The sequence below is a fragment of the Eretmochelys imbricata genome, chromosome 5, assembly GCF_965152235.1.
Source record: "Eretmochelys imbricata isolate rEreImb1 chromosome 5, rEreImb1.hap1, whole genome shotgun sequence".
In the NCBI taxonomy this organism is placed as follows: domain Eukaryota; kingdom Metazoa; phylum Chordata; order Testudines; family Cheloniidae; genus Eretmochelys; species Eretmochelys imbricata.
In genome coordinates, this window is record NC_135576.1 from 55,880,806 (window position 1) to 55,906,118 (window position 25,313).

Below are 25,313 nucleotides of genomic sequence, written 5' to 3' on the forward strand. Positions count from 1 at the left end.
AATATTAAGATAAACAGTCATATCAGAATTTTACTGTTTCCTATATTTTTACTGGTTCATTTTTCTCAATTTAAAACATTTCTGTTCATTTCTGTACATTTATTTTTGTCACCACATCTGTTATGTTTCCAAATAAATCAAAAGTCAAGCAAGAGGGAAAAATTGTTAGTATTTTGACAGTTTTAAAGCATACTTGACATTCATAGGAGATCTAACAATCTAAGGGTATGTCTACACTTGCAAGTTTTTGTGGCAAAAGTTATACCACTTTTATTAAAGTGTTTTAATTAAAAGCGCTGATGCATGTCCACTCTAGCGCCTTATGTTGCTGGAACACATCCACACTAGCAGCTCTTGCAATGACAAAGAGAGCAGTGCACAGTGGTGGCTATCCTACTATGCAGCTGGCCGCAGGGTGCTTCGGGAAGGGTTTGTAATGCTTCATAGGGCAGGTACAGCATCACATGATGCAGGTTTCTCAATCCATTGCCAGCTGCTTTTCAGCTAAAGTGTGTGTGGGGAGAGTGTGTGACAGTGAGTGTGTGGGAGGGAGAGGGGGAGGAGACAGACAGTGTGTGTTGGGGAAGAGTAAGTGTGTCCACATGTCATCTCATAAATTTAGACACCTGCAGGAAGCAACCAGTCCTGAGACAGGGAGACCCTAACCTCCCTGGCTTTGCACAGCACAGAATCTCTCTCGGTGTCACACACACATATCCTCCCCTGCCTGCCTGCCTGCCTCTGTTCATATTATGGGAGGCAGAGCATTCCACATTAATGATTTGCTTTGCGTCCCAGAGCCAAGCAGCATAGCACACCCCAGCTGTCAGAATGGAGCTTTGAAAGGGGAAGGGTGCATGCCTGCAGGGCTGCTGAGCTCAAAGCACTGAGCAGAGAGGCACTCAAGGCATTGTGGGACACCTCCGGAGGTCAATTGCAGTGATAAAAGCAATCAAGGCATTTACACTGGCACTAGAGCTTTAAAGCCTCAGTGCAAAAAGCCTTATGACTCTCCTTGGGGTGGTTCTATTACAGTGCTGCAACTGAGGAGTTTTGGCGCAGAAAGTGGCTTGTCAGTGTAGACGTCAGCGCAAAAACTTTCAAGTGTAGACCAGGCCTAAATCATTAAAAATTAGGTATTCAGTGCTCTGCAGGTATATGATCAACAGTTAAAGCTCTTTCATGTTAATAAAATATTTTGACATGTTTGTCAAAATCAGACTTTGTTGGAAACCTTGTTGCAATCCTGAGTTTTCATTTTATAGGAAGAGCACCTATTAGATCATCTGATCCAGCTCTGTGATTTAATCTTGCTCTTTAAAACACACATTCCAGGACAGTATTTTTATCTCTTTTAGTTTTAAATGTTAAGAGTAAAGGAGCTTTCCTCCTTGCTTAGTAACTTAATATTTTTCATAGTCAGAAAACTCTTCTTGACGTTCATCTTAAAATTTCCTGTTTCATCCCTTTATTCCTAGCTTATTACCTCCCTGTTTTGACCCTAAACAAGTCATCTTTTTTTCCCCCCAAATTTCAAGTATTTGTAAGCTATTATGACCCTGCTCTGTCGCTCCTGCTTAGAAGTTACTTTGTCAAGGCATATATGTATTTAGTGTGAAGGAATGCATTTTGTTAGGTATATGCTTTGAAAATAGTTTGCTTTCGAAAGCAAATACTCTGAAAAATCAGTACTGTAGCTTCTATAAGTTATCTATGCACATTTATAGAGAGAAATATCTTTTTTTTGTATTACCGTTAGTGTTTCTTTCCTAACAGGATTATTGCCATGTGTGGAGATTATTACATTGGTGGACGACGATTTTCTTCACTTTCAGACCTAATAGGTTATTACAGTCACGTGTCTTGTTTGCTTAAGGGGGAAAAATTGCTTTTCCCTGTAGCACCTCCTGAGGCAAGTAATAACTTCCTAACAGTAACATGTTTTTTCTTTATTATTTTCTTTTTAATAAAACATTGTTTGATCTGTTATTATTTTATAGTGTGATAGGAAAAATGTAGCAACTTTCTTCTAGTTTTATGATCACTTTTCCCTTTCACAGCAAAATATATAAGGATTTATACATTATATAGATGCATTTTTGCTGGTGCAAATACCAAATATTACATATCTTATATTGTAATTTAAAATACAACAAAAACCTTTAGGCATTCATGTATTATGTAGATATCCAAACACTATAGTGATGAGTATGGTATGAAACCCAACATAGACCCAGAAGAAATTATAAGAAAACATACAGTTTATGGAGGTAAGACGATTAAAGAAATAGAAAGAGGTAAGAAGCACCATTAGAATGTAACTATTGTGACAGAGTTTCTCCTCTGCCTTGGTGGGTCCCGCACTTATTGGCGGATTTTCTTGCCTCAGAGGTTCACGGCAGCCCACAGTTTGGCCACTTTTGTGGCTCAAATCTGCCGTTCACTCAGATAACCTCATCACTGGCCAGCATGGGGAAAGGAAGAAGAACAATCCCCGCAGTCTCTGCTGATCTACCCAGTGATCGGGGAACAGGCCAGAGACCTTCCCCTCTAGTGGAACCCACAGTCCAGTTCAACTCTTCCGGTATCAAGTAGGGAGTTGGAGGGATGGGAAGAACCCGGGCCCACCCTCTACTCTGGGTTCCAGCCCAGGGCCCTGTGGATTGCAGCTGTCTACAGTGGCTCCTGTAACAGCTGCGTGACAGCAACAACTCCCTGGGCTACTTCCCCACGGCCTCCTCCCAACATCTTCTTTATTCTCACCACAGGACCTTCCTCCTGATGTCTGATGATGCTTGTACTTCTCAGTCTTCCAGTAGTATGCCTTCTCACTCTCAGCTTCTTGCACCTCTTGCTCCCAGCTCCTCGCACGCACACCATAAACTGAAGTGAGCTCCTTTTTAAACCCAGGTGCTCTGTTTGGCCTGCCTTAATTGATTCTAGCAGCTTCTTGATTGGCTGCAGGAATTCTAATCAGCCTGTTTGCCTTAATTGTTTCCAGAAAGTTCCTGATTGTTCTGGAACCTTCCCTGTCACCTTACCCAGGGAAAAGGGACGTACTTAACCTGGGGCTAATATATCTGCCTTCTATCACTTTCCTGTAACTTCGATACGACCAGCAGCTCCTTTATCTCCATCTGAGAGGTCTTCCGCGAGACCTCTCCGGGCTGCCGGTCTTCTACCAGGACCTCCTCCAGACCTGGAAACTGCTTTCAACGACCAGGTCCGTGGCGGCCACCAAAGGGGCATATCTCCTCTTGGAGCCCCTGCTACACAATCCCCAGCTCCGCATGCAGGTGGTGGAGTCCCCCTCCGTGCGCCAGAGGTTGGTCCTGGCAGAAGTCACAAGAGTCGGAGATCTCCTGGACTATGACTGGGGAGACTGGCTGGATCCCCTGACGCTCACTCAGCGCATGGGGCTCTCCAGACTCGTACTCCCCGGCGCGTATTTCAGGAGGTGAAGGCCGCTTTGCCACCCACTGCTTGGGTTTACCTCGACCGGGTCCTGCACGAGGGCACGCCCCACCCACCCTCCACCTCAGGCCCGCTGGACCTTTTCATCAGGCCCCTGCCCCGTGAACCCAGCCGACCCCCCCTGCCCCTTCACCGTGTGCCAGCTGCACGAGCTGTAGCCAGTCTGCTTCCAGACTGCTCCAAGGAATCATCTATACACGCTCGTGCTCCACACCCTTCATGTCCTCACCCTCACGTCCCTCCCCGATACAAAATGGTGGGACCTCCTGCCACCTCTGGAGAGTGAGGAGCCCCGGTGGGCCAGCCTATATTCCACCTTGGTCCCGAGGCCCACCGGGGATATCAGTTGGCGGTTCCTTCATGGAGCCGTGAGCACGTACTTGGCGCGGTTCACCCCTATCCGAGACACCTGCCCCTTTTGCGGTGTGATGGAAACCCTGGCACACACACATTTGGAGTGCGCCAGGCTGCAGCCCCTATTCCGGCTCCTCACAATATTTTATTACGTTTTTGGTTGCATTTTTCCCCTCACCTTCTTATTTATACACTCCCTGTCCATGGCCCCACAAAGTCACGGGATCTCCTGGTCAGCCTCCTCCTGGCCCTAGCTAAAATGGCCATCTATAAAACCAGAGTGAGGAGGTTGGCCGATGGAGTCTTCTGTGACTGTGAGGCCTATTTCCGGTCCTCCGTCCGTTCACGTATCCGGGCAGAGTTCCTCTGGGTGGTGTCCACTGACTCCCTTGACGCCTTTGAGGAGCAGTGGGCGCTGTCCGGAGTTCTCTGCTCGGTGTCCCCGTCCGGTTCCCTTCGTTTGACCCTTTGACCACACTCCTGTCCCTGTTATTTCACTAGTTGTCCCCTGTGATCATTTGGTGTCCAGGTCCTGTGGCTCCCCCTCTTAGGCTGGGGGGGATCCTTTAGCACTGGGCGGGCTTTTCCCACCCAATTCCTGGATCCCAGTAGGATCACTCTCCTGTAGTCATCTGGCCCGACCCTGTCACACTATCTTAATATGAAATATTGGATTAAATAGAATGGCAACATTTCAGAGTATCCAGTCTACAGCTAAAGAATTGAGCTCTCTGAAAATTGGGTTCCTTTGCAGTGTCTCAGAAGTAGGGCACTCAAAATCACTAGTCTGTTTTGAAAATCTTGGCCTGAAAAAAACCGCTCTAAAAGGCACAACTTAGGTGGAGAGCCCACCCTGCTATAAGCAGAGGATATGTGGAGAGGATGTAATCCAAACTTATCTCTTTTCTGGGATAAATGGCAATTTGTACTAATTAAAATGTCCCAATTCTAACATACAGCATTTTGGGACATTCCAGGGCTAGAATCAAATTGGAAATCTCCTGAGCTAATGGTGTACATCACCCATGTCTAACCCTGATCAGTCTTGAGCTATTATAACTTAAATGTTAGGGGTATTTACTAAGTATTGCGAGTTCTGCACCTCAAGCTAGCAAAAATGTTGGGGGGAAATTCTACTTAGGGGAGAGCAAGAATTAAACATTTTTCCCCTCCTAAATTGTAGCCAGTGGAAGACAGAAGGAGAGTTCGAGCCATTCTGCCATACACTAAAGTGCCAGACACAGATGAAATAAGGTATGTCTTATTAGAGGATCAGAAGCAGTTAAGATATTCTAGAGCATTTTTCAGTACTAATGAATGCAAATCATTTTCATTTACATCTGTCTTCCCATTCCTAGATGTTAAAATCAGATTTCTTAAGAGCTTATTTATCAGTTGTAGAAGCAGCAGCATTCTGTTTTGAGTTCATATGTATTAATGTTTACCAAATAAACATGTTAATTATAAGGGGAGCAATTAGGTTTTTTTTAGTTTTCTGTTGGCAGTCTCACTGTAACTCTCTGAAACTTTCAATTTACAAGTTTAATTTCTCTAGGCTTGGTCTTCACCCAAAGAGGTGTGTGTGTGTACACTTTTTTTTTTTTAAATATAAAATTGAGCAAGAGCAATTAAGCTGTTCGGGGGGAGGAGGGTGGTGGTGGTAGTTGAAATCAGTGACGAATAAGGCTATGTCTACAGTAGCACTGTTGTGGGTCGGGGTGTGAAAAAAAAAAAACCCTGATGGACAGATGTTACATTGACAGGTAGACAGAAGCGCCAGTGTGGACAGCGCTATGATTGTGGGAGTTGCTCTCCCGCTGACATAGCTATCACTGTGCATTGGGTATGGTTTGATTATGCTGATTGGAGAGCTCTCTCCCGTCAGCATAGAACGGCTACACAGAAAACCTTACAGCTGTGCTGCTGTAAGGTCTCTAGTGTAGACATAGCCTAATTTTGAACAGGACATTGAAAGGCTGAAGTAGCCACTAAATGGACCCTGATGTTTGGTGGTAATCACTGTTAGAGACACTTTCGGGTTGTTGTTTGGGACTGTGACTTACCATGCATACTGCATTGAGACTCTGGGTGTTGCTATCTGTTTGTGATATCTGGAGAAAGGTTTCATGAATATCAGAATAAAGTGTATGAGAGCTGGAGTTAAAATTTGAGTGGGTTCATCAGTGGAGTGAATTTCCAATGCAGGTCATATTAATCCAGTCTGGCCACCTTAGAGCACCTTATGAGAGTTGTCTTTTTGAGAGAGCTTTCTTATCACAACCAGATTTTGACAGAGGAAGAAACCTATAATTGTGTCTAGAAAGTAGAACTTCCTCTACCAGGTAAGGAGGAATAATAGAAAATTCCATGAAGTCCACTAGTGACCTTGCCATGCAGATCGAATTTACATGGGAAACTTTTGGGTGATAAGAGCTATAGAAATGCTAAGACTCTTCCTTTAGAAAGGCATGCTGAGGAGAAACTTCAGAGGCAAGAGCTTCTACTCCAGGGCTCAGCATAGGCGACATTGCCTTGGCTATGTCTTCACTGCAGAGTTGAGACTCATTTACCAAGGGCTTGTCTACACTGGCACTTTACAGCACTGCAACTTTCTCACTCAGGGGTGTGAAAAAAAAACCCCCTGAGTGCAGCAAGTTTCAGCGCTGTAAAGTGCCAGTGTAGACAGTGCACCAGCTCTGGGAGCCATGCCCCTTGTCAAGGTGGTTTTTTTAGAGCGTTGGGAGAGGGTGTTACTGGGTTACAGATAGTTGTACTAATCCATAAATCCAGTGTCTTCTTTTAAGACTTTTAGAGCCTAGGGAAGTTATAAATTTAAGCTCGCAAGCTTGTTTTTTGAAGGTGTTTTGCAGGTTTCCTTTGAGGATTGGGACTGAAAGTTCAGATAGCAAGTGATTGTTTTGTGAAAAGGGTTTGTCCGTGGGTGATATGGTGTGTTTGTCTTCTATAATTTTTCTGTGTGAGTTCATTAGAGAATAGTGATTGTCTTGTTTCAGCCAGATAATTGTTATTGGGTCGTTTGGTGCACTGGATGAGGTGCACCACATGTTGTGCTAGGCATCTGTAGGACTCCTTGATCTTAAAAGGTGTGTTGTGAGGGGTATTGATCATCCTAGCAATGAAGATATGCCTTCAGGTTTTGCATCTTTTGTTCTGGAAGGGTCTGGTGCTGCTTTGGGTCCTGGTCTGTGTGGAGTTTACCTCTGATGATGAGCTTGGCAAGGTTGTGGGGGATTGTTCGAAGGCCAGAAGAGGGGGTTCAGGTCATTTCTTTCAGGATGTAGTCCCCAATGAGTACAGGTTGTAACTGTTTAGTGATGCCCTCTGTGGGGTAGTAGGTGACAAGTAGGATTATGTGATCTGAGGTTTTTCCCCCCCATATTGAAGCAGGTATTTGAGATGCGATTCACTTCCCTGATGGAGTGTTCTTTTTCGGTGAAGGAATTTTTAAGTGTGTTAAATTGTGTATCCTGGACTTTCTCCTTGGAGCCAATTCTGTGGTATCTGAGTGTCTGGTTGTAGATAACTGATTTCTTGGTTTGTTTGGGTGATTACTGGATCTGTGAAGGTAGTGTGGTGATCCATGGGCTTTTGGTATATAGTTGTCTGTATAGTTCCATTGTTGAAGCTGACAGTGGTGGGCAGGAAGTTGATGCTGGTGTGGGAGTGTTCTAGAGAGAGTTTGGTGGATGGATGGTGGTTGTTGAACTGTGAGGGTGTGTAGGTCATTTGTCCAGAGGATGAAATTATCACCAACATATCTCAGATATATCATTGGTTTCATGGTGCATTAGTTGAAAAATTTTTCCTTGAGGTGGCTCATGAAGAGGTTGACATGTTGGGGAGCCATCCTAGTACCCCTGGCTGTTCCCATAATTTGGACAAAGTGTTTATTTTTTAATATAACATCGTTACAGGTGAGGAGGAAATGGATGAGCTTAGTGATGTTTGGGGTGGGTATCTGTGTGATGTCCATTGTCTTGTAGATGTTTGAGGCAGGCAGTGATGCAGTCATTGTGAGGGTTATTGGTGTACAGGGAGGTGGCAAGGATACTAGTCTGAGGGAGGTTGTTAATATTGGTTAGTTTCTGGAGTAAGTCCATTCTATCCTGGAGGAAGCTGGCCCTTTTTGTGGTTAGTGATTTGATTCTGGTTTCTGATTCCTGATATTCCTTCAGTAAGATTGCCATGGCCAGATATGATGGGTCTGCCTGGGTTCCCTTGTTTGTGTATCTCGGAAAGCATGTAAAAGGTCCCTGGGGTGGGTTTGAGATAAAGTTGTACAGTTTCCCTTGTAGTTGTTTGGAGAAGGATTTGATGACATCTTTTAATTCTTGGGTGAAATGTGCTGTGAGGTCTTTTTTGAGTTCTTTATAGTAGGCGGTGTTGGAGAGTTTTCAGTTGGCCTTGTTAATGTAGTCATTACAGTTGAGAACTACGATGGGACCCCCTTTGTCTGCTGGTTTGATCACTAGCTTCTTGTGGTTGGATTTCAGGAATTGTAATAGCTATCTTCTTGTCAGTGGGGACATTGTGGTGGATATGTTTAAGGATTTTACAGTATTTTTTTCCTCCTGAAGCAATAAATGCAATGATCAAGTATGTGGAGGGGTGTCCAGTCAGATAATTCTTTTATCTTATGACTGTTGGTGGGAATGAGGTAGCTGTGGGTGGTGTTGTGAAAGAAGTTTTTGAAGTAAAGTTAGCAAAAGAATTCTTCAAGTTCTGTACATGTTAGTATGGTATCACGGAGTAGTGGGGTAGAAGTTCACATGGTGGGTCTTGGTGTTGTGGCTTCTTCCAGAAGTGGTGTTCAGTGGATTGTAGAGTTATTGTTCTTCGTTCCACTTCTTTTTTTTTTGTTTTGGAGGCTGTCTTTAGGTTTCTTTGATAGATTTTTTTTTTTTTTTTTTTGGTGGTTTCTTGCATGATCTCCAGGTAGGTTTCCTGCTTTTTTTCTTTTCAATACGTGGGAATATGTGATGATTTCATGTTTGAGGTGGTCCCTTCTGGAGTATGTGAGGTGCAGGAGATGGTTCCTTAGTGTTTTTTAAGTCCTCCTGCAGAGCTCTTCATCGTACTTGGAATTGTATGTAGTGGTCAGAGGGTTATAGATGGTGAGCACTTTTGGGATAATGTTTTGTTTCTTGGCATTTTCTCAGGAAGTAGATGTTGGTTTAAGTTTTGCTTCCTTTTGTTTCATGTTGTGGAGTTTCAATTTCAGATGTCAAAATTTGTTATCTTCCATTGTTGTTCGCAGTGTTGTAGCCATTTTTTTCCCAGGATATTGGAGAGACAAGGTGAGTTAGGGCAGTTCTTGAGTTATAACTTGAATTAACTATAGTAAAGACAAGCTTTCAAGCACACTCTAACCCATATTATATTCCTGACAAGGTCCATGTACCATCATGATCCAGTGGTAATTACAGTATTCTGCACCATTTTGTAGGGCTTTAACACCTGCATTTATAGTGACTAAAAGGCCTGCTTTCATGTAAGGGTCCCAGAAACCTCTCCCTTCATACATAGGGTTACAATGTTGTTAAATTAGGTAAAATCATTATTTTCTTTTATAAATATGATACTGATATATATACATACTTGTTTGTCCTTGATTTTTCTTATTTTTATTTGGGATTTGATTTGACTGGATATTCTCTCTTTAACATTGATTGTAATATGGTGCTAGTGTTTGCATAATTCAGTAGAACATTAAAGGTGTCTCTAGAAATTAAGGAGTATTAGAAACCCAAATAAATCTAATGTGTCAGTATCTAACAGGTGCTTATTTCATGATGTGTAAACAGATTGACTTGTGATACACTCTTGGGATAGCAAATAGAGTGTTTTTTATGCTTCCACCATCTTTAAAGTTTTGAAAATTTTACTTTGGTTGAGTTATGTTCAATTTATTATCCTCACCAAAAATATTGCACCTTGATTGCAGTCCTAAATTAATAGTCTTACTGTAGCTTTTTTCAGTTTCCTTAAAGGAGACATGTTTATTGTCCATAATGAATTGGAAGACGGTTGGATGTGGGTTACAAATCTACGGACAGATGAACAAGGCCTTATTGTAGAAGACCTGGTAGAAGAAGTGGTAAGTGTTGTCTACTTAAATCAGTTCTAAACCTTAAGATTCTTTAAGTATTAATACACAAGAGCCACAATATCTAGTCTAACTGCCAAGCTTCATACTGTGGTGTATTTTCAGTTTTCTTTTCAAATGTAATAATCAGATCTCCCATTTATCAACATATATAATAACTCCTCAAGCCTAATTTCTGAAATTGAAAATAACGAAGGCCAAACCAGTTCTTGGCAAATAAGTTTATTCTAATTTTTTTACAGATGAATGGCATTGTGACTTTGCTCATAGGCAGTTCTCTAAACCAGTGGTTTTCAAACTTTTTTTCTGGTGACTCAATTGAAGAAAATTGTTGATGTCTGTGACTCAGTGGAGCTGGGGATGAGGGGTTTGGCGTGTGGGAGGGGCTCAGGGCTGGGGCAGAGAGTTGGGGTGCAGGGGGGTGTGCTCTGGGGTGGGGCCAGGAATGAGGGTTCAGGGTGTGGGAGGGGGCTCTGGGTTGGGGCAGAGGGTAGGGGTGCAGGAGCGGGTCAGGGTTCTGATCTGGGGGTGCAGGCTCTGGGGTGGTGCTGGGGATGAGGTGTTTGGGGTGCAAGAAGGGGCTCCAAGTTTGGGGGTGGGGCTCAGGCTGAGGTAAGGGATTGGGGTGCAGGGTTGGAGCATGGGCTTACCTCTGGCGGCTCCTGGACAGCGGTGCAGCCAGGGTGCAGAGACAGGCTTCCTAGGTGGAGGCGCACAAGCGGCTCTGCGTGGCTGTCGCTTGCAGGCGTCACTACCTCCCCCCCCAGCTCCCATTGGCTGGTTCCTGGCCAATGGGAGTGCAGAGCCGGTGCTTGGTGCATGGGCAGCGCGCGGAGCCCCGTGGGCTCCCTGCCTAGGAGCCGGACTTGCTGCTGGCCATTTCCGGGGTACAGCACCGTGTCAGAACAGATAGGGACTAGCCTGGGCACACCGCCGACGGGACTTTTAATGGCCCAGTTGGCGGTGCTGACCAGAGCCGTTGCGACCCAGTGCCTTCCATTCCACCCACAGTTTGAAAATCGCTACTCTAAACCCAGCTGTTCCTACAATAGAAGAGACCCTGCCATTCATTGTAACTATTTTGTGGGGCTTCCTGAAGCGCCACAATACCTTCCATTTTTGTAGTGAAGTATCCAAATTGATTAAGTTTATATGTACAAAGGCTCCTCCTCATGAGAGTTCCATTCAGAACAGGGGATGGGACAAGAGGGCATATCAAGTTGTTTGTTAAAGCTCCCTGATTCATCATCAGCCATGCTGGCCACAGCATTAATTAGGGCAGTCAAGTGACCCTGAGACACCTTATGTCAGGGGAGAATTGGTTTGATGGAGCTTTCCTGTGGACCACCCTTGGCTTGGTTCTTCAAGCCACCACTACTCTGCATGTCTCTTCGCTGGGACTTGGGGAAACATCACTGCCTCTGCCAGTTGTACACTAGCAGGTAGCTGCTTGCTATCTGAGAACGCAAAGTGAATGGACAGTATTGGAGAATCTGGGCTCTGGCCTTTTGTTTGTAGGGTACAAGATCAATCCACCTCATGACAGTAATAATTGAAAATTACCATTTCAGTTTTCTTTTTGGTCCCATATGAAGGGATTTTGTTACTCTAGTTCATTTTTGAGTGGACAAGTCTCTGCTTCACCAAAACTGCCATCACCCAAGAATTGGTGCCAGCTAGCCCACTATAGTGTGTAAAGAATAAATAAGCATGGGCACTGAACTAATCTCTCACTTTTGGAAGTAACATAAACAGGTCATGTTTGATGCATAGTATCAGTGTGGTGTGAAGAACTGTGTACTGCTCTTGCTGCTATACTTTTTCATGAATAAGTACAGTAGACTAATTCAGTCCTCAGAACTGTCAATCCACACCATTCACAAGCATTAAATCAACACACACCCAGTCTAATTGAGAAGGACAATTGAATTCCCTTGTACAACATTGTCTGAGGAGAAGCTATTTATAACATAGTGCAAAAGATTGGACAATATGTCGCAGCTTAATGATACTATGTAGAGAACTGGTGGAGCACATCATCTAATTTGAGGACTCTGACAGTTGGCAGTATGTTAGCCCATCCTGCAATGTTTCTTACTCTCCCAGGGTGGATGCACTATGCACAGTATTATTATCTACTGTACCTACTATATTAATATATGTAGTTTTTAGCTGTCTGTTTCAAATCCTATGCCCAGTCTGCATTAAAAGGCATGGATTAAAACCAGAAGGCATGACTGTGATCATCTAGTCTGACCTCCTGCATAACACAGGCCATAGAATCTCTCTGAAATAATTCCTGTTTGAACTAGAGCATATCTTTTAGAAAAAAATCCAGACTTGTATTAAAAATTGTTGGTGATGGTGAATCCACCATTGTCCTTGGTAAACCCTTTCACTGGTTAGGGTTACCATCACTATTAAAAATATGCATCTTATTTCCAGCCTGAATTTGGCTAGCTTCAACTTCTAGCCATTATATCTTATTAAACAAATATCTGCTAGATTGAAGAGCCCTCTACTATCAAATTTCTGTCCTCCCTGAAGATACTTAGACTGATCAAATTACCCCTTAACCTTATCGCTGATAAACTGAATCGATTGTGTTCTTTGAGTCTTTCACTGTAAGGCATGTTTTCCAATCCTCGAATCAGTCTTGTGGCTCTTTACTGAACCCTCTCCAGTTTTTCAACATCTTTTTTGAATTGTGGCCATTAGAACTGGACACAGTGTTCCACTAGAGGTCTCACCAGAGCAAACACTAGAGGTAACAGAATGTCTCTACTCTTACTTGATAGTCCCCATCCAAAGATCACATTAGCCATTTTGACCACAGGATGAGTTCCCGGTGCGATCCCATGTTCAACGAATTCGTCGGCATGACCTCCAAGTTTTTTTCAGAGACACTGCTTTCCAGGATAGTCTCCCATGCTGTATGTGTGGTCTACATTCTATGCAGATGTAGATTTTACATTTAGATATATTAAAATTAATATTGTTTGCTTGTACCCGGCTTACTAAGTGAGCCAGATAACTCTGTATCAGTGAACTGTACTCTTCATTGTTTACCACTCTCCCAGTCTGTGTCATCTGCAGACTTAATCAGTAATGATTTTGTTTTCTTTCAGGTCATTGATTAATATAAAAAAGTTAAAGTGCATAGGACCAAGAACTAATCACTATGGCACCCAGCTAGAAATGTACCTGCTTGATGAGTCTCCAATCTAAAATTACAGTTTGAAACCAGTCAGACAGTTTTTAATCCATTCAGTGTATGCCATAATTGTTTTTTGAGGTGTTCTAGTTTCTTAATCAAAATGTTGTGTGGTACCAGCTCAGATGTCTTACAGAAGTCTAAATATATTACATCAATAGTATTAACTTTATCAACCAAATTTGAAATCTCATCAAAAGAAGATCTCAAGTTCACTTGACAGGATGTATTTTCCATAAACCCATGTTGATTGGCATTTACTATATTACTCGTCTTTGATACTTATTATCAGCTGCTCCATAATCTGTCCTATAATGAATGTTAGGCTGATAGGCCTATAATTGCCTGAGTTTGTCTTTCTTAAATATTGGCACAACATCAGCTTTATTCCAGTCTTCTAGAACTTCCCTCGTGTTCTAAGGCTGATCGAAAATCAACATTAGCAATCCAGTGAGCTCCTTAGGCAGCTCTTCTGAAACTCTTGGATGCAAGTTATCTGGACTTGCGATTATAAAATGTTTAACTTTAGTAGCTGCTGTTTAACATCCTCCTGAGTTACTGTTGGAATTGTTTCTTCATCATCATCTCCTCTCATGACTGTATCATCCCTTTTCCCCCAAATAAGGGACAAAAATATGTATCGAACACTTCTACCTTTTCTGCGTTATTATTTACCATTCTACTGTTTGTACCTAGTGCTGGACCAGTACCATTGTTAGGATGCTTTTTGTTCCCAATATACTAAAAAAACCTCATTATTGTCCCTAACTCTGCTGGTCATACATTTCTCCTTATGTCCCTTTGCTTCCTTTATCAGTTTTCTACAAATGCTAGCTTCTGGTTTTTTATTTATTATAGTCAACTTCTCCATGCTTCCATCTGTTATATATTGTTTTTCATTGCACTTTCTCCTCTAAGCCAGGTTGTTTTTTTAACCCATTTGATGCCTTCTGTCTCAATTGTGGCTTTTTGGGCAGCTAGTAAAATGTTTCTAAATGACTCCTAATTATCCTTCACATTTTCTGTTAATATTCTCTCTCCTAGCTGATTTGGCTCATAATTTTTTTTCAGCTTTGTGAAACCGGTCCTTCTAAAGCAGGGGTGGGCAAACTAGAGCCTGCCAGACATTTTAAGATGACCCTTGAGTTCCCTCTGGGAAGCGGGGTCTGAGGCTTGCCCTGTTCAGGCTCTCCGGCTGGGGCACAGGGTCCAGGGCCGCTCCATGCGGCTCCTGGAAGCCACGGCATGGCTCCCCTCCGGTGCTTCAATGGGAGCTGCAGGGGCGGTGCCTGCAGACGGGACAGCGTGCAGAGCTGCCTGGCCACGCCTCCACGTAGGAGCTGGAGAGGGGACATGCCGCTGTTTCCAGGAGCCACTTGAGGTAAGTGCCACCCGGAGCCTGCACCCCTGCCCCTCTCCCCATGCCCCTGCCCCAGCCCTGATCTCCCTCCCGCCTTCTGAACCCTTTGATCCCAGCCTGGAGCACCATCCTGCACCCCAAACTCCCGATCCCCAGAGCCCACACCCCCAGGCGGAGCCTGCACCCCTTCCCCTGCCCCAGCCTGGAGTCCCCTCCTACACCGTGAACTCCTCATTTTTGGCCCCACCCCAAAGCCCGCACCCCCTCCTGCACCCCAACCCCAATTTTCTGAGCATTTATGGCCCACCATACAATTTCTATTTCCAGATGTGGCCCTCAGGCCAAAACGTTTGCCCACCCCTGTTCTAAAGCGATACACGTATGTATCTATATGTATATATTGCTGATTTATACTTTATTGTTTGCACAGAATAAATGTGATGAAGTCATGTTTGCTTGTACCAAAGCTACCACTAATTTTGAGTTCTGGAAACCATTAATATTGTTTCACCACACTGGGACATAGGGGGTTTATATCAGTGTAGCTTAATACATATCTACATGTAAGCTGCACTGGTGTAAACACCACTTAATTCTAATATAGCTCATCTACGGGGGTTTGGTAAGGGGTTTGTGCTAGTGTAACTTGATGAGTGTAGTTACAATGGGGCGAATTTCCTTCATATGAACAGGGATTTGGGAAAGAAGCACGAAAAAAAATCTTTTGATAATTGTAAGAAACGTAGCCCTCAATTTTTTTTTTAAAAGTGTGCTTTTGGCATATGCTTTCCCTACCCAAAGAGGATAGGGATGCATCAAATAGTAAGCCTCTTTCATAGAATTATGTAATAAGCCCTTTAGTTCAAAAATATCATTTCTTGAATATAAATGAATTATTTTTTAGCATTATTGACTTCTACAGAAAAGCTAAAAACTTAGAAAATAGACTGCATATCACTGATTATGTGAACTGTTGCATCATGCACTTACTGTGTTAATTTTCTCATTAGGGACGTGAAGAAGACCCACATGAAGGCAAAATGTAAGGGTTTTTGTTTGTTCTTAAAGAAAAACAAATATTGTGGACTAAACTATTTGTAAATTTCAGCTATGAAGTTATCTGCCTTTGAAAAGATGAATCTAACTGTTCTTTCTGGCCTCATGTTTTCCCTCTACTAATAGCTAAGGTTGATACTCTTCTCTGTCTAGAGGGCTTCTACATTGGTCTTTTGTGCTACTTATGCATAGTGTAAATAGGTTTTCGTGATGGGTAAGTCTTGTATGAGCCCTGTGGATATCGGTGAATTTCACCCAGAATATGCAACATGGGTTACTGTTTGAATATAGAAATTGATGTACTAGAGCTGACCTCTTGTAAAACCAATCTAACTCCAAAATCTTTTAGTTTTGGAGAGAGAATATTACCATCACTAGAAGAATTGAAGTTCTGAATTCACTGATCTGGTTCTTTAATCACCAATATATTGGTATTGGTGATCTCCTCCTTTATTAGCCTCCCGTAATGATGAGATTTTAACATTGTAGCACTCAAGTTTCTCATTGAAATTGCTTCATCTATTAACAATTATATCTGAAAATCCCAAAATGTTAAGTCATCAATATGTATTTTTTTTTAAGAAGCATGAAAATCAAGGAATCATAACATACAGGATTTGGTGACCAGAAAGTGGCATCTGTCATTTGTAGAACCACTTGCAATGAAAAAAGATGAGTGGCAACTAAGTATTTCAGCTGAATTTTCTGCTACTTATTCACTTGATTGGCTTTAGGATCTTTTGTCACCATTGTTGCTGTCTCCTGCCTCCAGTATCACCAGATTCACAATCTCTGAAAGGCTGATGATCAAAGGCACTTCCAGGTATGTTGGGTGGGGAGAGAGAATTGCTGCTGTGGGATTGCAGCCCACAGAACTCTACTGGCAGTTCTTCCACCCAGTTTGGTGTAACACAGCCTCATTAACTGCATCATCTTCATTTATTGAGATTATCCCCTGCACCATTCCTGGAAGTTGCTTCAAGCCTCACCACTTGCAGACCACATGTCTAATGATCTTGCTGCTCAGAGGGTCCTCTGGACAGTCCTTCAAGTGTTCAAGCATCAGGAGACTCTCCTTTAAAATATCAGAGGGGTAGCCGTGTTAGTCTGGATCTATAAAAGCGGCAAAGAGTCCTATGGCACTTTATAGACTAACAGACGTATTGGAGCATAAGCTTTCGTGGGTGAATACCCACTTCGTCAGATGCATTTGACGAAGTGGGTATTCACCCACGAAAGCTTATGCTCCAGTACGTCTGTTAGTCTATAAAGTGCCATACGACTCTTTGTCCTTTAAAGGTGACCTGGAAAGGAAAATAAAAATTGAGCTTATTGTCCTTTGATGGAAAGGTCTGTTGAGGTGTTTAAAAAAGAAAATTACTTGCTTATTTGTACATTAGAAATGTAGGTCTTTGTCCAGGCAAGAAGACAAATCCTGTGTCCCTCCTATATGGGTACTGGAAATGCCATGTGTATGGAAAGGATAGGAAAGGTGGGAGTATACTACATTGCCTGAAAGTTATCATGGAAGAGTGGTCATTGTAGTAGGGGTGACCATCAAGAAGATGGGCAGATGGTATGTGGCAGATCATTGGGAGATCAGCTGCTGAGTGTGTGAAGTTAGAGATGGAGTTAGAAGTTAGAATTTTTCCAAAAATTCTTCTATGACATCACCAGTATTCAGACACAAATAAATGGACTTTACATTTGTTACATAAGGGTACCCTGCAGAGCTACATGTATAAGTTATCTGAGGCTGGACTGAAGCCTCTGGATTTGTCATGGCATGGCTCCACCACACACAGGGCTGAACAGGCTACTTTAGCTACGAGATTGGTGTAGTGACTGTGGCGCTGCTCTGCTGCCTTTCTTCCCTTCTGCAACTTGGGTTGACAATTCCTTTCCCCAGCTCCTGTGGAAATTCACAGCACAACTCCAGCTACTTTGTCTGGGTATTTTACCCCTCATTGAAGAGTAGTGACAGGGCATTTACATTCATAATTCGTTTAAATTGCCATAGATCAGTTTCAAATAATTACCAGAAAAATTATCTAGTATATTCACTTTGTACATGACAGCTCATATATCTAAAACTTTTGTTTGTACTTTGACCGCTACTTCAAATATTTTAATTTTATTCACAATTAATTTTAGATGTTTAAATATTCTGTCAGAGAACTGGATCTTCGTGTAACATGATTTTATGAGTTATGTTCAGTTGATTTACTCCACCTACTAGGTCTTTAATTAAAGATTAATTCATAGAAGCCAGAGCCTTGAAGGCCAACAGAACCAAAAAGAGACTGCTGATAATCTTGTTTTTTTATTTGTTCTCTTCGTCTTTGTTAAGATGGTTCCATGGGAAGATCTCCAAACAAGAGGCTTACAATTTGCTGATGACAGGTATTTGTCTTTCATTGCTAGGGTTAAGGCATAAGGGAACGAGCACACAGAATAATGCTATATATAAATGAGATTGTAAAATCTTTGGAGCAGGGTTCTGTCTTTGTGTCTGAATAGGACCTAGCACAGTGAGCTCCAGATCCTGACTTTCATTACCATAATGCAAATAATACGTTATAAGAGCTAAATATTATAATTAATAATATTATAATTAAAAAAAATTAGTATTAAAGACTGTCAGGCAGCGGATCATATAACTTTCATTTTTAATAGCTAATCACTGTACTTACTGAGTAATAAATACTTTAAATATTTGCTATCAATAAAAGCTGTAATTTAGTTATCTGAATAAGAGTATATGGAAGGTACTATTTAGTGTCATAAATAGTGTAAATTTTGTTTTTTCTGTTGGAGGGAAATGTTTCTTCAGGACTTAAAACATCAGGCTTTCTAACCTAGGTAAAGCAGAAAGTTAAAAATGGTGAAATAAACTCCAAAGTCGTATTTACCATCTGCATATTTTATTAGATCAAAACTATTTTTAATTGTTGGAACCTATATCACGATGTTGTCAGAATGGTTTTCTCTTCTCAGTGGAGTGTCTTCATCACTGACAATTTTTAAAACAAGATTGGCTGTTTTTCTAAAAGATATGGTCTAGGAATTATTTTGGGGAAGTTCTGTGGCCTGTGTTAAACAGGAGGGCAAACTAGTGATGATCACAGCAGTCCCTTCTGGCCTTGAAATCTGTGAATCTATATGTGAAGTTGGGTACAGGCTACTTTGAGGGCTTAAAGGGGGGAAAATAAATTAGCAAGTGTCTGGATTTCAAGCTAAATATACATATTTATTCCAAATTCCAATTCATATTTGTATCCAGTAAAATTTGGAAAATGTCCTTTGATTGTACTGTGAAGGAAAACTAATAGTGATTGGCACTTTATTAATAATCCTAATATTGTTTCAGTTGGTCAGGTGTGCAGTTTTCTTGTGAGGCCCTCTGATAATACGCCTGGTGATTATTCACTTTATTTTCGGACCAGTGAAAATATTCAACGTTTCAAAATATGCCCTACTCCAAACAATCAGTTTATGATGGGAGGAAGATACTATAACAGGTAAGCTACAAACAGTTATACTTTTTTTTAAACATATATAGAAAAACAAAGTGTAAATTGTCAATATTTATCATTTACTGGTATATAGATAAATGTGATTTAAAAAAAAATGCTTACGTTAATATTCAGAATTTATCTAACCTGGTTAGTGGCTACATAAAAAGACTGAAAAGTTTTAAACATTTTCTTAATCCTAAACAAAGCATAATTAGTTGGTGTTTATTTTTAAAGTATCTGACATTTTCTTCCATAAACTGGTTTCTCTTGATTAGAAATTGTGGATCATATATGACTTCAAAATTATCATGACAAAATGGAGAATTGATCTGAAATCAACAAGATGGAATTTAATAAAGACAAATGCTAAATACTACACTTAGGAAGGGAAAGTCAAATCCACAAATACAAAATGGGGAATAACTGGCTAGGCAGTAGTTCTGCAGAAAATAATCTGGGGGTTATAGTGGATCACAAATTGAATATGAGATAACAATGTGATGCAGTTGCAAAAAAAAAAAGCTAATATTCTGGGATGTATTAACAGGAGTGTTGTATGTAAGACACAGGTGGTAATTTTTTCACTTTACTTGGCACTGGGGAGGCCTCAGCTGCGTATTGTTCCAGTTTTGGGTGCCACATTTTAAGAAAGCTGTAGATAAACTGGAGAGAGCCTGGGGGGAGCTACAAGGTTTTATAAAACCTGACCTATGAGGAAAAAAACAAAACTGGGCATGTTTAGTCTTTAGAAAACACAATTGCGTGGGAGACATGATAAGTCTTCAGATATGTTAAGGGCTGTTGTATCGAGGATGGTGATCAGTTGGTGTGTATCTCCACTGAAGATAGGGCAAGAAGAAGTTGGTTTTATCTGCATCAAAGGAGATTTAGGTTAGATGTTAGGAAAAACAGTTTAACTATAAGGGTAGTTAAGTATGGGAATAGGCTTCCAAGGGAAGTTGTGGAATCCTGGTCATTGGAGGTTTTTAGGAACAGACTGGACAAACGCCTTTCAGGGATGGTTTAGGTATGGTCCTGCCTCAGTGCAGGGGGGCTGGACTAGATGACCTCTCAAGGTCCCTCTCAGCCCTACATTTCTATGATTCTATGACTTATTATAAGTTAAGAGGATGCTGTGTTGACATATAAGATGGAACAAAGGAAAATGAAACTAACATATTACTTCTGCAATAATTAACAGTGGTATATAAAGGCAATGTGTGAATGGTTAAAGTGTGCGGGGGGGGGGATATTTACATGAGAGAGAATATAGCCTCATGATTAAAATTTTTAAAAATCACTGGATTTCTTATATTGGACACATGATTGATGTCTGGGTCAGAAAGTACTAATCACTCTCCCTGGAGTGAAGAAACTCAGGATGGATCTGTTTTGTCACTGGCATGAGCAGGAAAGTGATAGTAATCTGTACTAAAAGAATGGAAATGACAAAATTAGATGCATTCATCCTTCACAGTGGGAAGCTGCTGATATATATCTATTCTCAATACATCTTATTTCCAAGGTCCTATTAAACTCAAGAATGTAGTGTTTTTTGAGTTTCAGCACCCCTTTAGCAGGAACAAGTTTAGCTCCCTCTTCCAGTGGAGATGGTCACTGCTTATCTCATTAATTTGGGAATTTGTCAGACCTGATCACCCAGAACCAGGGCATTCTTCTCCATCCCAACCTAGCATTTCTCTCGCTTCCAGCTTGGCTTCTGAGTGGGTAGAGATCCAGTAGCTGGTGTGTCTGAGAAAGTATCAAGTTCTCCTAGCTGAGAAGTTCAATGGACGATCATATGACTTCAAGTGGAAGATGGTGTGAGGCTAAACAATTGGATCCTTTTGCTAATCCCACAAACAAGATGCTTGAGTACCTTCTACATTAATCAGTCTGGCTTCCAGACATCCTCATTGAAAATTCAGCTAGCTGCAATTTCAGCCTTTTGTGAAGGTAAAGTCTCTTTTGCCCATTCTGTAGTTTTCTGGTTTATTAGGGGTATGACACTTGAATCTTCCAACTAAAATCTCTGCCAAGGGAGGAGCAGAAGTAATTAATTAACTAATTGAAAACGTAATTACTCACACTGCGTTTATGCAATTTCAGATAACTTACAGAGTTGTTTTTTTGGCAATACTTTATCACTAAATCAGAAAGCTCTGAACTCCACTACTGGATCCACCTTATGCTCCATTATGTGAATGTAGATGCTTTCAGATTAATTAAAAGACAACAAATGGGGCATTGAGCCTGGCATAGTTGGTGGAACAGTGGGTGCATGATGTAATATGAGATGATCAATGCATGAATGAATGTTTTAGCTCTTAGACAGAGAGGAAGGGTTGCATTTTAAATATTTTGTATAGGAAGAAATTGAAAGATTTGTGCAAATCCTGGATACATCGCTCCCGGATCTGAGAACCCTTTCACAATCACTACTTTCACTTAAATGCAAATATTTTTAAGAGGTCTAATTTTTTAGAATTTATTTACTGTTGTGATATGTTAAAGGTCATCTGGGGCTCTTCTTTTCATTGAAGTATTTGATTTGTTATCAGTACTTCAATATATCTTTCAAAAATAGCCCTCAGTTCTACAACTGTAAGGCAGTTTGATCTTTAACATTTTATATTTGTTTGTTGGTTTGCAATGTCTGTCAAGTGTATGCAAAAAAGATCCATTTTAAAGGTGATCTGTATTATGCCTTAATGCATTTCAAAGTCAGGGTCATGGTGAGTTAATGACTAAACTTGGTCATTTAAAAAAAAATTAGTTGTAATTTAGCCAGGAAAACCAAAATGAGATTTTCATTTTTTGACATCAAGAGGTGGGACTGGAAGCACCAGAACTTGCCTAAACAACAGTCTGGTGTGTTTCAAACTCCAGCAGCAACCCAAAGGTGATTTGGGTGGTGGATGGAAAAAGAATATCTATGTGCGTCTCAGGAATGTAGTACTCTGAGGCAGGGGAAAAAACAGTCTCTCTCTAAATAATCTTCACCCCTTCCCCTCTGCAAAAATAAAGTCAAATATGTGTGTGTTGCATATTGCAGAAGCAGCCAGGCTGAGAGGGGGTAAGGAGCTGTCTGTCTGCTGGACTCTCTCTTCTGTTACGCTGCAGAACCTGTAGCATCTGCCAGGGTTACCTCAGTTGGGGTTTCCTCTGGTCTTTCAGCAAATGTTCAATCTGCTGCTATATGAAAACCTCAGTTTTATCTTCCTCAGCCCAATTTTTCACCCACTGGAGGAGAGATCAAATTCGCCTTCCTGTTAGGATCTTGAGGGAATGGCTTGATTTCTTTTCTAGTGATAGCTCCAAGTGCCACCAGGAGGAGAGCACATGCAGCCCCAACAACTTCTGCAGTCTTTGTAGGTGAGATGAAGACGACATAGCAGCAGAGACGCTTCGCTATCTTCTGATGAGTGTCCATCTTTCACTTATGAGTAGATGGAGTGGGAAACTATGCTTTCCCCCCCTTCGCTCAGGATAGCCGCTGACTAGTGAGGAGGGGGGACACGGTTGCTTTTTTTCCTCCACTCCATATCTCTCTTTGGTTGTTGATATTCAGGTGCTGCTTCCAGAGGTGCTACATGCTTCTGGCTCTACTCTGTGCTCAGAATGTAACGTATGAAGTTACTTGAGCTGTAAAAGGAAAGAAAAAGGGAAACTTAGTGATGAGAACCAAAACTGCCTAAATTCATTTTAATAAAAATGGAATTGATAGTGAGGTTGGTGAGAGTACAGCAAACTTTACTTGAATGTTTCAGTCATCTTTTGAGCAGTAGAACTTACAGTAAAGTAGTGGAGCACATCAAGAATGTTCTCCTTTCATTTATACATAAATTTTCACTTCAGGCCCACTAAAATAGCCTGCCATGCTTCTTTCAGCTCTCTACTCTCAGGTATCTGAATATGTTCTGGGGTGACAGTTACTCCTGCTGCATAATAACAAAAGATCAGAATCTGCCTGTGGAGTTAAGGAAAACGCATATGTCTTTCTTTGTAATCTTACTTTGTATCCCACAAGTATAAAATATTGACTGTTGCAGAAGTACTTTTCTTGCTTTCATAGATTAATTGTTCCAGTCATGTCAGTGCATCATAAAATATCTTGCAGAATAGAAATTCTGGGATTACTGGAGAGGGAATGTGTTCAACATTCAAAATTTCTTTGTAATATCCCCCAATTACTTTTCAAATTTGTGTTGCTCAAAAAAGACAGCATAATTTTTCTTCATGTTTGTTCTTTTTAAAAAAAAAAAAAAAATGTGTGGGAAGAGGGAAGGACTTCTTATGTACCTTCACCCTCCCAAATAACCCTCTGTCAACAAGCTTTTGGCGTTCCCTTTCTGTGTCACTCAGTATTTTATGTATCTTGGTAATAATTTTTAAATACTTTTGTAATGAATAAAAACTTTCTTTACCTCTCCATGCAGCTGTGACTCCAGAATCCTTTATACGCTCTCTTATAAACCTTCTCAAATTCTTCAGTTTCTTATAGTACAGTGTCCAAATTTTTGTATAGTACTCCTCATCTGGTAAGGTTTTACCAGTCACTTACTGATTTAATTTTATTATCTCTCCTGATTTGTACTTTTTCTGGTACATTTAAGTTTCAGCAGTATGTTTGCTTTACTAACTGCTATTGGAGAGATGTTAGTGTTCGTTCTGTCTCCCAGACCTGATCAATGTCTTGTAGTGTATGATGGTTCATAATCTGTTTCCTAGTCACATTTAGTTTATGTTTTTACTCATTAAGTAACTTAGACCACCTGTAAACTCAGATTCCTGTATCCTGATCTCTTCAGACATGTACATTCATAAATTGGCAGTGTCTTGGTTGCTCATTCCATTGTATTTGTCTGCTTTAATGATATGGTAAATATATGTTGGTCTGAGTGAGTCGTGTTTGTGTTACCTGTAAAAGAATCTCTACATTTATGTAGATAGATAAAATACAGTCTTTGTATGATGGTCTCTTAACGACAGTGTTGAGTAGCATTAGGAAATAAAACAAGTTCTTCTTTGAGTAGATGCAGACATGTATTCCACTTAGAAGTGTACGCACCCGATACCCTGGAGCTCCAGAGCCTTTTGCCTGGCATTGTCTGTAGAGGGGTGGCACTTCTGGCTGTGCCCTCTCCCCTATTCATATGAGGTGGTGCCACCCTGATCTCTCTCCCCCACCCCTCCCCAGTTCCTGCTCACTGCCCTGGTTGGAGTCGGAGCTCTATGTGGTTGTAGTTTTGCAACCTTACATTTAGATTTAGCCTAGTTTATTGTATATAGTTAAGTTGATAGTGTTCCCCAGTGATACCCTCACTGGGGTTTAAACATTGTACTTCCAGTGGAGGGGCGAATCCCCAACAGCGACCACCACATGTGGTGCTTGCTTTGTCTTGGTGAGGCCCACCTTAAAAAGCGCTTGACCTGTAGATCGTTCAAGAAGCAGACTCAGGTGGCATGGAAACTTCGCCTCAAGTAGCAGCTGCTTGAACAGGCCATGCAGTCTGACCTGATACTGAGGCCCTCCTTGGGCTGAAGATCATCCTCGGGCTTGGAGAGCACTACTGCCTCTTGTTCTGGGGCAGGCACTTGTCCAAAAAGGCAAAGGAGCCATTCTTTATTGTGGGCACTGAGGAAGAGATCTCATAAAACCAATCAGGACCTCTCTAGGTTGCAAGGTGACTCCTCTGCCTCCTCCAGGAAAAGCGTGGACTGGCTTAGGACTGGTTTTGGTGTTTAGGATGGCATGGATCTGACCCTTCTCCAGTACCGAGTGGGAAGGACAGAAACCCCATACCATTGACTCCAGTTCCTGCTTCCAGGCATCCATTGATTCCGGTACTGATGAGGGCAATGCCAGTACTGACTGTATCTGCCGTGTCAATGTACCAGGCTGCAGCAGACCTGCTCTGCCTTTGTGTCCCGTCCTCGCTGCTGGTCCAAGACTTTGCAAGGCTTGCGCCTTTGGCAGCCCCTCCTGGAGAAACTCTGCTTGGATTTCTGGGGATGTGGCTACGTAGCGTAAAAGGTCTTGGTACACCTTAAAGTCCCCCAGAATAGAAGGAGAGGATGAACCAGGCAGCACGGCATCGTCTGTTGATGAGGACAAGGGTCTTAGCTGATCCAAAACTGGAGCTCGCTGTAGGGGAGATGTAGCCAAAGGGAGAACTCTGGCTGCCACACAAACTGGTGGATATTCTA

The 25,313-nt window shown here is 41.7% G+C and overlaps 1 protein-coding gene across 4 annotated transcripts in view; it reads left to right on the forward strand.

Annotated features, from left to right (window-relative positions):
• The window catches only part of RASA1 (RAS p21 protein activator 1), a 119,665-nt gene that overhangs the window by 36,883 nt on the left and 57,469 nt on the right, over positions 1-25,313 (forward strand). For all 4 annotated transcript variants that reach the window (XM_077817161.1, XM_077817162.1, XM_077817164.1 and 1 more), the window contains 6 exons: positions 1,777-1,916; positions 5,016-5,082; positions 9,829-9,946; positions 15,540-15,571; positions 17,936-17,988; positions 18,956-19,106. In XM_077817161.1, coding sequence (XP_077673287.1) covers positions 1,777-1,916; positions 5,016-5,082; positions 9,829-9,946; positions 15,540-15,571; positions 17,936-17,988; positions 18,956-19,106 — 561 coding nt within the window. The remainder of the gene's footprint in view (positions 1-1,776; positions 1,917-5,015; positions 5,083-9,828; positions 9,947-15,539; positions 15,572-17,935; positions 17,989-18,955; positions 19,107-25,313) is intronic.